Below are 12,885 nucleotides of genomic sequence, written 5' to 3' on the forward strand. Positions count from 1 at the left end.
TTGACTTTCGAGTTTTCGTCTTATTCATTGATAAAAAAGGCACACAAAAATCTCACTCAAAAGGAACTACATATCTGACACAAAGATGTCAAACAAGAAAGTTAATTTTGGACAAAAAATGACTTTGTTGCTCTATCGCTCTGTTTAAAACTTTTTCTTCAAACATGGCTGCCAAGAACTATTAAAGGCGTTTTCTGTTGTCGTAGTTGCCAAAATGTCATGGGACAAGGGTCCGGGAAACAGGACCTGTGTTTCAAGGATTTAGCTGTCTAAAATCAAAACCTTACGGGTCCACATGGAGTACGCTGCTACACAAAACGGGTACTTTATTCAGGTACTTTATTCAAGGCATTTTTTAGTCGTCGTAGGTTCCAAACTCTAACATACTACTTGCCAAAATTTCCAACAGTTGCAAAGAAAATTTGATTTCGTCCTATCAGTATTTTAGCAGGTTGATGTTGGAAACATGAGAAAAATTTTGCTAGTAAGTTTCATACTAAAGTAAACAAGACTGGAAACAAGTCTGGAACGTTCCAACATACGTCGAACGTTTGCTAAGAATAGAAAAAAAATTCTTCTAAGAAACTGAGCGTTTTCATTATGAGTACTGTGATTTTATAACTACACAAGTCGGCAGCTACTGGGGAAAATTTGTTTTTAAAATTTCTTCAAGAATTTTTTTTGCGTTCTCGATGCAATGTCTCTTGGCCAATTAAGGTTTGCAGAACCTTCCAGCCAGGTTCAATTACATCGATTATATTAAAGTACAATCATAATGTTTATAAAACTTCCAACCCCCCCCCCCCCCACCAGACAAAAGTTTACAAAATGTTTTGTTATAGATCTAATGCATTTGAGCGTGAGTAGCAAGCCGGCATTTTTACCCAAAATTCTTGTTTTTTTAAAAGATGGGGATAGAAAAAGACCAACTTTATTGTGAAAAGAGGTTTTTATTGTCAAGTAGACAAAGTATACGTCAAGTAGACAAGAATTTAGTGCTGCTGAATTGCCTTCCTTTGGAATAATCATCCGGTAACCCAACAGGACCTGTGATTCAAGAATTAAGCTGTCTGAACTTTATACCATACGGGTCCACATGGAGTACCCACTGCAACAAATAACAAAAAGCCTGCTTCAATAATCTTTTACTGCTGAACGAGATATTGACAAAGTCATGTAAAGAGATGCTCTGAATATCTGTCCAGATTCTACAACTGTTCAATGAGTGAAAAAACTATGGATCTGGCTACTAGGACGCATCACCAAGACCTTACAACTGTTAGAAGGTTGAGAGAGAACAACCTAATGTAAATTGTGCATAAAATAAGCTTGTCATAGCTTGGCAAGAAGCTCTACTTTTTCAACGTTTACTTGGCTAAAGAATTGAAGGCTTGGGGAACAGGAAAGAAGGTGAGAACGGGTTATAAGAGACGCCCAAGTTCGAGAGCTTAAGACCAGTTGAAGTAAAAAGTTTAAATCGCTTTCCTTTATCGCTCTGCTGAAAACTTTTCCTCAAACATTGCTGCCAAGAACTTTATTCAAGGCGTTTTTTGTCGTCATAGTTGCCAAAATGACGTGGGACAAGGGTCCGGGTAACAAGACCTGTGTTTCATGGATTTAGTTGTCTAAAATCAAAACCCTACGGGTCCACATGGAGTACGCGGCTATAAATAACGGGTATTTTATTCAAGTACTTTATTCAAGGCATTTTTAGTCGTCGTAGTTACCAAACTCTTACTAACATATTACTTGCCGAAATTTCCGACAGTTGCAAAGAAAATTTGATTTCGTCCTATCAGTATTTTAGCAGGTTGATGTTGGAAACATGATTAAAATTTTGCTATTAAGCGTTATACTAAAGTAAACAAGACTGGAAACAAGTCTGGAACGTTCCAACATACGTCGTTCGTTTGCTAAGAAAAAAAATTCGTCTAAGAAACTGAGCTTTTTCATTATGAGTACTGTGATTTTATAACTACACATGTCGGCAGCTACTGGGGCAAATTTGTTTTAAAAATTTCTTCGGGTGTTTTTTTTTGCGTTCTCGATGCACAGTTTCCTGGCCAATTAAGGTTTGCAGAACCTTCCAGCCAGATTCAATTACATCGTTTATATTAAAGTACAATTATAATGGTTATGAATCTTCCACCCCCCAAAAAGAGTTTACAAAATGTTTTGTTAGAGATCTAATGCATTTTAGTGTGAGTAGCAAGCAGGCAGTTTTACCCAAAATTCTTGTTTTTTCTTAAAGGATGGGGATAGAAAAAGACCAACTTTTTTGTGAAAAAAGATTTTTATTGTCAAGTAAACAAAATATACGTCAAGTAGACAAGAATTTAGTGCTGCTGAAGTGCCTTCCTTTGGAATAATCTTCCGGTAACCTAACAGGACCTGTGATTCAAGAATTAAGCTGTCTGAACTTAATACCATACGGGTCCACATGGAGTACCCACTGCAACAAATAACAAAAAGCCTGCTTCAATAATCACTTACTGCTGAACGAGATATTGACAAAGTCATGTAAAGAGATGCTCTGAAAATCTGTCCAGATTCTATAACTGTTCAATGAGTGAAAAAAACTATGGATCTGGCTACTAGGACGCATCACCAAGACCTTACAACTGTTAGAAGGTTGAGAGAGAACAACCTAATGTAAATTGTGCATAAAATAAGCTTGTCATAGCTGGGCAAGAAGCTCTACTTTTTGAACGTTTACTTGGCTAGAGAATTGAAGGCTTGAGGAACACGAAAGAAGGTGAGAACGGGTTATAAGAGATGCCCAAGTTCGAGAGCTTAAGACCAGTTGGTGTAAATAGTTTAAATCGCTTTCCTTTATCGCTCTGCTGAAAACTTTTCCTCAAACATTGCTGCCAAGAACTTTATTCAAGGCGTTTTTTGTCGTCGTAGTAGCCAAAATGACGTGGGACAAGGGTCCGGGTAACAGGACCTGTGTTTCAAGGATTTTGTTGTCTAAAATCAAAACCCTACGGGTCCACATGGAGTTCGCGGCTACAAATAACGGGTGCTTTATTCAAGTACTTTATTCAAGGCATTTTTAGTCGTCGTAGTTACCAAACTCTTACTAGCATATTACTTGCCGAAATTTCCGACAGGCGCAAAGAAAATTTGATTTTGTCCTATCAGTATTTTAGCAGGTTGATGTTGGAAACATGAGAAAAATTTTGCTAGTAAGTTTTATACTAAAGTAAAAAAAGACTGGAAACAAGTCTGGAATGTTCCAACATACGTCGTACGTTTGCTAAGAATAGAGAAAATTCTAAGAAACAGAGCGTTGTCATTATGAGTACTGTGATTTTATAACTACACAAGTCGGCAGCTACAGGGGAAAATTTGTTTTAAAAATTTCTCCAGGAGAAAGAGGAATGCTAGAAGTTTGAGAGAGAACAACTTTTTGTAGATTGTGGATAAAATAAGGTTGAGATAGCTTGACAAGAAGATCTACTTGGCGTATACTTGGCTAGAGAAATGAAGCATTGAGGAAAAGAAAGAACATGAGAACGGGTTATAAGTGTTGCCAAAGTTCGAGAGCTTTAATTCCCAGGTTCTAGAATCCCAAGATCAGTTGGTTTAAATGGGTAGCACACTAGGCTTGCAAGTAAGAAATGCTGGTTCGAATCCAGTACTGGTCCATTTTAACGGTAGTTGCACCTTAATAGACCCCCTAACAAAAACCGATATTATCACTAAGAATGGACTAAAATATTCTTCCATTGTCTCACTTTTTGTAAAGGGCTGTAGGTTTTCAACCAAGCAAACTGAATAGCTCCAACTTGTTTACTGAATTCATCTAACATTTTAGCTTTGGATAGTTTTTTTTCTGCTGCAATCCATTTTTAAACAAAAAAATATAATAATTAAAAATTTAAAGAATTTTTCGGAGCGCCGTCTGGTCATCACCGTTTTGGATCTTTTCCGTTTGTGCCCCGTTTTTCCCTTTTCTGAGATTTCAATTACCTTCTTAAAATCATATTTGGTTTTTCAAAGAATAACCAGAGGCCGCTGGATAAACATAATTGCAATTTTTAATAATAACTTGTAATAATAACGAAACGGAAATTATCCAACAAATTTGAGAGTTATAATGAATTACGGCGTGTGAAATGTTCAGCACATTAGGATTACACGTTAAAAGATTATAGTTTGAATCAAGTGTTGCCATAATAGTGTCCTAGTCTAGACCTGGAATTATTAAAAGGCCGTCCTCGGCGGATATAAGGCGTGAAAAGACTTCCCTGGACAGATTTTTGACCATGGTCTAATTCTGTAGTAGTATCAACAGCTTAAACCCAAAATGTTTTCAGGAGGAGGCGCTGGCACTAGAACGCGAGAGGGCGGATATGGTTGTGACACCCTCAGTGTTGCAACCGCCATCAACTGCGGATGATTCTCTTAAGGGAGGGGTTGTCAATGCTAATAATGCCACTGCTGCAAATGTCGGAGCTGCGGGAGGCGTTTCTGGTGGCCCCCAACAAGGCTCTCAACCTCAGGATAATATCACCAGCAACACCCTCGCCATACCGCCGACTCCCATGGCTACTGTTAGATCATACTCGATTTTTCACCTTTGATATAATATAGAAAAACTGAAGATGAAATGTTGATAACGTGCGCTTGAAAATAATTAGTTTCAGCCAGACATCTGTCTGAAGAAATATTCTAATTTAATAACTGCTTTGCAGCAAAATTTTAAAATATGAACAATCTGATTTCATAACTTCTGCATGTTAATCGAAATTTGCGGAAGTATTTATCCAGCTGTTGCTTCTACATTGGAATGTATGCACAGCTATTTTTCCCAAAAAGAGTTCAATATTGAAAACTTAGAAATATCTCTGACCCTAGTATGATAGTATATCAGTACTGAAACATTTTTTCTCAATAGTTATTAGTTGTAGTTATTATTAGTTGTTATTAGCTGTATCAGTGCATCCTAACTGTATCTTGCAACCTCAGTTTGGGCAGTACAACATCAGAGATGTTATTTTTTCTCAAACCAGACTGTGTAATATTTTTATATAGCATATTGATACTGTCTCCAAAGAATGCTATCTAAAAGGAAATATATATATATATATATATATATATATATATATATATATATATATATATAATTGCATGAAAGGTATGAGCTCAATTTGTTGTTTATTTACCATCGATGATGAGCATGTTACAGAAGAGAACAGTGTCGAAGACTCCCGCTCTCCGGGCACCGTCTGCTCAGCTGGCCTCAGTGGTGGTGACAGCAGCCAGCATAGCCAGTTCCAGGCCAGGCACAACTGACGGGGGGTCTGAGAACAGAGATACTCTGGGACCCCTCCCATCAGCACAAACCATCAGTAAACTCAAAGGTCGGTCAAAGATGGGATTAGTCGAGGCTAGTTGATCATCTTGTCAGGTATTGCAACATACTGCCCGGGAGGAGGTTTCACCCCTATTTCACCCCTAATTAGCGGGGATTAGGGTGTAATCCGTTTTCCACTCTTATTTATCGGGGAAAAGAGTGTAAGAGTGGAATTTTAAAAAATTACACTGTTATTACACTCTTTTGTACACTCTTTTTACACTCTTAGAAAGAGTGTAATTAAGGGTGGAATGATAAAAGATTATTTTATTTTCCGGGAAAATCCTCCCCCCGGGTGTGTGATTGACAAGCCAATGATCGTTAGTTAGTTCATTCCTCTGCCTCCGTGAAGCTTTATGTGTGAGGATGAGCACTTACTTAACCATAGTTTCAGGTTGACCATAGCCTGACCAATGCTGGCCGCAATGATGGTACCACGTGAAAGTTTCAGACGCAAAAAAGTGGCTATAGTCACCAAAATAGCATTCATGCCCAGTAAATAAACAGTCTGAGATGTGGGGAATAATCGAAAAAAGACAGCTGAAAACAGGCTACTGTTAATGCAGACTCAAAGCCTAATGCTGCTCCGCTGCGATTACGCAGAAACAAAATTATTTATTTATTATACTTATAGTATCGTCATGTGAAGAGAATGTGAAAAATAGTTAACTATTATGTTGCATGATAACCATTCGAAGTGTACCTGGTAGTTATCTTTATGGTGAACGCAAATAAAGCCGAAATAAAAGTAAGCCGACATAAAAGAAAGCCAAAAGTTATGTAATAATTATAGTAATCTATCATTAATAAAATAACCGTTACAATCAACACCGCGCATTGTTTTATAGTGCATAATGTGTTCCAATGCACCAAAAGAAACAAAAATACGTCAATTTTTAGACATTTAGTTGGTACGGGCCTCAGTGGACCGCTGTCCATGGCCATGCCTCTCATCCGCTGTGGGATGTAATCTGGAAACCGCGGGCTGGTTATCGCGCGCTCACCGGCCCACCAGGGGCAACTTAAAATACGTGTATCCCAAATTTTTTTTGGCTTCCTTGAGTTCATTTTCAAGATTCGGCTTGCTTGCCTATCGGCTTGCTTGACCGCCACCTATCTTTATATCACAGGGTGTTCTGGTACACACAACTCAAGGTTAGAGTGTCGTGGTTGATAACACGGGTCAAAATAATTCAATAATTTGAAATTTAAATTAAGTATGGAATTGAAATTATACAAAAATTGGCTTGTCTTTAGCTAAATTAGCTAAAAATCTTTAACTTGATTGACATGTGAATAGATCTAAGTTGCAAATACCGGAGGTGATTTTCTATTTTAATCAACATTTCATGAGAATCATTCATGGCCTAGGTTCAATCGAGTTCATTATTTGGAGGTCTGTGGATGTTAGACTCGGGTCTCTGTGGGAGAAAAAATTAACTTCTGGCATCTGATTGATAGTTCAATAAGATATTGATAGCGCCAAAAAAAATAGAATTGAGTTTAGTTTTGTGGCAATTACGGGGTCAGTTCGTCAGGTACGTTCTTCTTTTGTTCTTTGAAACTTTAATAAAAAAAATTTCTAAGTTTATTTGAAACTATCTCACAGAGCCACTTATCTAAGCTCTACCAATTGTAACAACCCAACTGTGGTTTTAGCTAACTCTATATACTGCTAAAGATATTGAGCTTAGAGGACTCGAACCTACTATCTCCAGAACCGCTACCGTTGCACCAAAGCTCTACTGCAGTATCAACTTTGTTAGCTTGATATACCACAGCCTGCGTTATTACAGAGGTCTTATATTTATAACGTACTGGGTATGAAGCAATTGTTTATCAGTACTAGACAGTTGTGAATACAATTCTCACATGAAAAACGTCTTTCGGTTCTCCAAATCTGTCGGATTGTTTTCTGTTTTTTGTTGATGTTCGTGAAGGCTCTAATCGTTCGGGTTGTTGGTGCTCTGCGGATGATGTGGCTGCAGAAGATTCATCTTGATGTGAAGGTCCCACGTCTGTGTTTTGAAGTTGTTGTTCTGATTGAAATATGGTCTCCACTGCTGGTTCTGTTTTCACATTGTCCTCTTCTTGTCTCGCAATCTGGTTGTCGCTCAATAGAATAGTCCGTGTCGAGTCTTCGGGCTGTATGGAAGATGTGTTCAAGCCCTTCCTGATGATGAAGGTAGCAGGAGCTGTCTTTGTTTTTTCATTGGCCTTGAATAGAATGGGTTCGCACAATTCGAACTCTGCTATTGATGGTAGTCTCACTCTGCGTCCCAACAGGAGTTCAACTGGAGTTTTGTTCCGCGTTTTTGAAGTTTTGCGATGTGCCATCTCTGAAGATGATTCCAACGTGTATGGTCAGTGCATCTCTGTGTTGTCCGAATCCTTTTTCCGCTTCTGATCATTGTTTCCAATTGCCGCTTTTGATACGTTTCATTATGTCCTGGAAGAATCTGTTTGCTCCAAGTTCAGTTTTGATTTCTTGGGTCACCAAATCACCCTGAGGGAGGTAGATGTTATTGATTGGGAAGCACACACGATCGTTGTCGGATTCGTCTTTGACAAAATCCATTCTGCTCAAAGCATCTGCATGGGGTATCTGCTCTCCTGGTGTGTATTTCAACTCTTAGTCGAAGCCCATTAGAGCTATTCTCCATCTTGAGTGTTGTTCTAGCTGATGATGTCTTCGGGATTTTTTTGTCTGGTGCAAAGAGATATTTGAGTGGTTGGTGGTCCGCCTGTAAAGTAAATCGTCTTCCAAAGAATTGCTTCAATCTTGCGACCAAAAACACAATTGCCAGTGCCTCCCTCTCTATGTTCGAGTGGTTGTGCTCCAATGGAATCAATTTTCTCGATACATATATGACTGGATGTCCGTCTTGCGAAGGGGCCCCACCAATGGCTTTTTCAGAGGCGTCAGTAGTAACTGTTGCTTACAAGTGGGTTAGCAAATAATTCATTTTTTATGTCTTCAAAAGATTTTTGTTGTATCTTGCCCCATGAGAAACCGCTTTTTCTCATGTTATTTACAGGTAGCATTTTTGTTTCAAAATCAGGAATCATTCTTCCGTAAAAAATTTGCTAGCCCTATAAACGATTCGAGTTGTTTGTTGTTAGTTGGTGCTTTTGCATTTTTAAAAAAAATTTTCAACATGTTAAGATCTGGTGCTGTTTCCTCCTTTGAAATGGATTATCCCAAACAAGCAACGCTGATGACTGGTTTTGAGTTAGTTTTTTTCTCATTAATATTAAAGTTTTTCTTATGTAGTCTGCTCTTGACTGCAAGCATTCTCTTGTCAAACTGCTCCATGGTAGTTCCATACACCAACACATCGTCCTGAAAGATCACAACACCTTTGATTCCTTGGAGTGTTGATTCGATGCAATTCTGGACGATTGAAGAAGAGTTTTTCAATCACTGAAGTAGTCGGCACATCTTGAACAGTCCCCGAGATGTGTTGATTGTGCATATATCTTTTGCCTCTTCGTCAAGTTCAATTTGATAGTAGGCATCTGAGAGGTCAATTTCGCCAAAGTATGAGGCCCCATGTAGGTTGTGGAAGATCGTCTCCATGTCTGGTATTGGGTAGTCCTCATCCATCAACTTGCCATTGATATGCAATTTCAAGTCCACGCAAATTCTCAGTTCTCCACTCTTCTTTCTCTGCCACACCACTGGAGATGCATTAGTGCCTCCTCGTGGCTGTACCGGGTCAAAGATGCCCTGTTTGACCATCTGTTACAGCTTCTCTGTGACCTTGTCTCGAAGAGCTAGAGGTATTTTGCTGGCTTTGAAGAACATTGGCTGTGATCCTGGTATCAGCTTCACATGAGCTTTTTAACCCTTCACAGCAGGTAGGTGCTCGATTGTGATGTTTATCACACCGTGCTTGGGCAGAAGGTCTCTACCAATTAGTCCAAATTCTTTATCAGACTGCACAACTGCTAGTTGTCTTTGTTTGAGCCGGCTTCCGTTCCACTCAACGTAACAAGTAAGTGATCCCAGAAGCGTTAATTGATGACCACCATAAGCTTCGAGATGTCTTATCAAACCATCCAACTGAGTTTTACTAAGCTCAGTCCATATTTTTGGTGATATCACTGTGCTATCTGCACCTATGTCTACATGCGTTTTGCTTGACAGTTATTTATTGAGATGTATTCCCATGTCGTAGACATGCTAAAGATTTTGAGCGACTAGTATAAAAGATTCCCATCTCCGATGCTGGAGAAGCTTGATCTGAGGAAATATTTTATTCTTTGTAAAAGTTATTCTGTTTATTGTACTTATCTGAATTTGGTTGGGGTTTGCTTCTACACATTTTTGAAAAGTGTCCCACCTTTTCACAGGTGTTAATTTTTTTACTTAGCGCTGGACAGGGTATACTAGAATGTGGCTTACCTCCAAACCTAGTTGACAAATTTGTTGCTTTTATTAGCCGTAAGTTTTTCATTTGGCTTTCGAAAGGTCTCTTTGAAGTTAAACCCAACTACTTCTTTAGCAATAAAAGATTTATTTCCTAATGAAGAATTTGCAAAAGCCATTAATTAACTTTTGAACTGTAAGCTCTCGGTCACTTTCGTAATCAACATTGTTGATTTTGCTTTAATGCCGTCTAGTAGTCTAATTTTTGCTACAGGGTCCCTCAAACCTGAGATAAGCTTTGTTTTTACCAAATCCTCTTCGGGGTTGGCCGCTGTTTTGAGTTTTTTGAAGTCACAATAGCCTGCTTCTTCTCTAAGACGTGCAAAAAAATCGTCGTCTGACTCCCCTACACTTTGTATAACGGACAAAAATTTAGCCCTTTCTGCCGTTACTACTCTCTCGTTAGGAGAAATATAATTTTGAGTCTCCAATCTGATTTCTTTATACGGAGTGTCTATCAAATTCCTAGGACTCATTAGGCTCCAAAGTTTAATAATTGCATCTTGCCCGCACAAACTAAGAAAAATATTGGTTACCTGTAGGTCTTGTACAGTACCATCGGTGTTGATCTTGTCATCTTTCTACTCCGCGTGACATTTCGCCACAAAAGACATAATCCACGCAGTAGCTGATTCTGCATTCTGTAGATCCAAAATTTGTGTGTATGATGCTGGTCTGGACACCATTGTGGGTGTCAACCATTCCATAAGTTGAACTTTAGATTAAATTCGGAACAGAAATTATATAAAAATTGTCTCGTATTTTTAGTAGTTATCTATGCGAAAATATACAGAGAAAATTTAGATTAGCCAAAAATATTTAACTTGATCGACATGTGATTAGATCTCAGTTTCGATTCTCGGAGGTGATTTTCTATTTTCCTCAACATTTTATGAGAATCATTCATGGCCTAGGTTCAATCGAGTTCATTATTTGGAGGTTCGTGGACGTTAGAATCGGGTTTCTGTGGGTGAGAGGATTAACTTCTGACATCTGATTGATAGTTCAATAAGATATTGATAGCGCCAAAAAAATTAGAATTGTGTTTAGTTTTGTGGCCATTACTTATTGACATAGCTACAAAGTTCGTCAGTTAAGTTCTTCTGTTCTTCTTTGAAACTTTAATAAAGAAAACTTCTAAGTTTATTTAAAACCATCTCACAGAGCCACTTATCTAAGCTCTACCAATTGTAACAACCCAACTGTGGTTATAGCTAACTCCATATACTGCGAAATATTTTGAGCTTAGAGGACTCGAACCTACAATCTCCAGAACCGCGATCAGACATGCTACCGTTTCACCAAATCTCTACTGAAGTAGGAACTTTGTTAGCTTGATATACCAAAGTCTGGGTTATTACAGCGGTATTACAATTATAACGTATGAAGCATTTGTTTATTAGTACTAGACAGTTTTGAATACAATTCTCACATGGAAAACGTCTTCGTTCAAATGAGAGAGATGAGAGATGGTTTTGTTAGTTTGAGTGCCCTTTGAGTTTTCAGAAATCTTTCAACTTGGTATAATTATCTCATCAAAAGTGCTGCAATTTTGCTGCTTCATCAACTAAATTTTTAAAAAATAGATCCAGAGTTTCATGTAAAGTTTTCAAAATCAATCTCAACTGTATTTTAAATTAAGCCCAAATTTCGTCCGGTTTATGACAAATTTCTAGTGCAAAATATGGAAGACATTACATTACCTGTGATATGATCATTTCCCAAGTTCAGGTCCCCAGAGGAAATCAATTATGTCCGGTTTGAAGATGAACACACGAGGGGCGTCTTGTGTGAAAACTACACAGTCTGTAAACAGAGAAACACACAAAAGGCTGAAGATGAACGCACGAAAGTCTCTTCTTAACATAGCTGATTTCAGTCTGGCACCTCAACCGGGGTTTGATAGGCATTTGGGGAATCCTTCTTCAAACCGTCCCTTAGCCATTAGACAAAGTGTACTAACTTAATACTTCCTTGAATCTAATAATTGTCAGTAATGCGCATAATTCTGCAGGAGCGTTCCGGGGTTCAGCAAAACAGCGCAGGTCCTCGGGTAGTCGTGGAGGTGACAGTTCGGACGAGGGAAGTGAAACAGGAAGTCGCAGGAGTAGACTGAGCACCCGAAGTGGCAACAGGAGCAATAGTCTCAATTGGCCAGACCACTCCAGTCAAGCAGGTACGCAGCCGGACTAATTGTATATAATATGACAAAAACTTTGAAAAAAACTTCGGTTTTCGAGAGAGAACTTTTATTTCACGTGCGGAATTGTGACCTCTGTTTTCAATATTTGTGCTCTTGGTTTGTTACAATGCTATTAAAGGCCATACACGAGTTCTAATGCTGCTTAGATGAACTTTTTGAATCCTTCAATTAGCGGCTAATTGTTCTTTTTCGACCTCAGAGTTCTTGTTTTTAAAAGAAGATTAGTGAACATTTTGTGCTTAGATCGGATTTGCTGTTCTTTTTGTTGTCTTCTCAAATGGTTGCTTCAATGAAAGGTTTCATTCCTTCTTTTTCGCATGAGAATTAAAGCCATTTAAGATTTGCAGCTGATATTGAAAAGGTGCGTTTTTTTAAAAAATTTTTGTGGCTTGTTTATCATTCTGTTTTTAGTCTTATCATTCAGTCGCAATAATGAACAGTCCCGTTGATTTTCCAGAAAAATACGGTTGTTTTTATGTGTTACCTTGATCGCTTATGGTTTTTGTAACCTTCTAAAAATGTCTGTTTTAAAAATTTTTGTGAAATTTTAGAATTGGCGCGTATTTCTTGTATGTTTTCTTGTTTTGACAAATGTCGTGGCTATGAGAGCCCATTTTGAGTTTTCAATAAGGCAAAAAGAATCCTATTGAACGTATTCAGTTGACTACTAACTTTTTTTGATACTTTGACACTGGGCGTTTTAAAATATTATCATTTGTTTCAGGGCATGTACCCTTTGTTGTTTTTGGTGGTCTTATTCTTAATGGTGGACTTAATCTGAATATTAATAGATTCTATCGGCCTTCGTTTGCAACAAACAAATATTTCATTCATTTTAACTTCTATACTTCATAAAAGCAGGTTGTATTGGGATTTTTATCAGTCAAA

The 12,885-nt window shown here is 38.1% G+C and overlaps 1 protein-coding gene across 1 annotated transcript in view; it reads left to right on the plus strand.

The window, feature by feature from the left end:
- Positions 1–11,987, plus strand: part of LOC142344473 (uncharacterized) — a 28,769-nt gene extending 16,782 nt beyond the window's left edge. The window contains exons 5-7 of the mRNA XM_075396136.1: positions 4,323–4,559; positions 5,195–5,369; positions 11,809–11,987. Coding sequence (XP_075252251.1) covers positions 4,323–4,559; positions 5,195–5,369; positions 11,809–11,987 — 591 coding nt within the window. The remainder of the gene's footprint in view (positions 1–4,322; positions 4,560–5,194; positions 5,370–11,808) is intronic.
- Positions 11,988–12,885: the final 898 nt, after the last annotated feature.

This window comes from Convolutriloba macropyga, chromosome 1, assembly GCF_964194025.1.
Source record: "Convolutriloba macropyga chromosome 1, txConMacr16.3, whole genome shotgun sequence".
Lineage (NCBI taxonomy): Eukaryota > Metazoa > Xenacoelomorpha > Acoela > Convolutidae > Convolutriloba > Convolutriloba macropyga.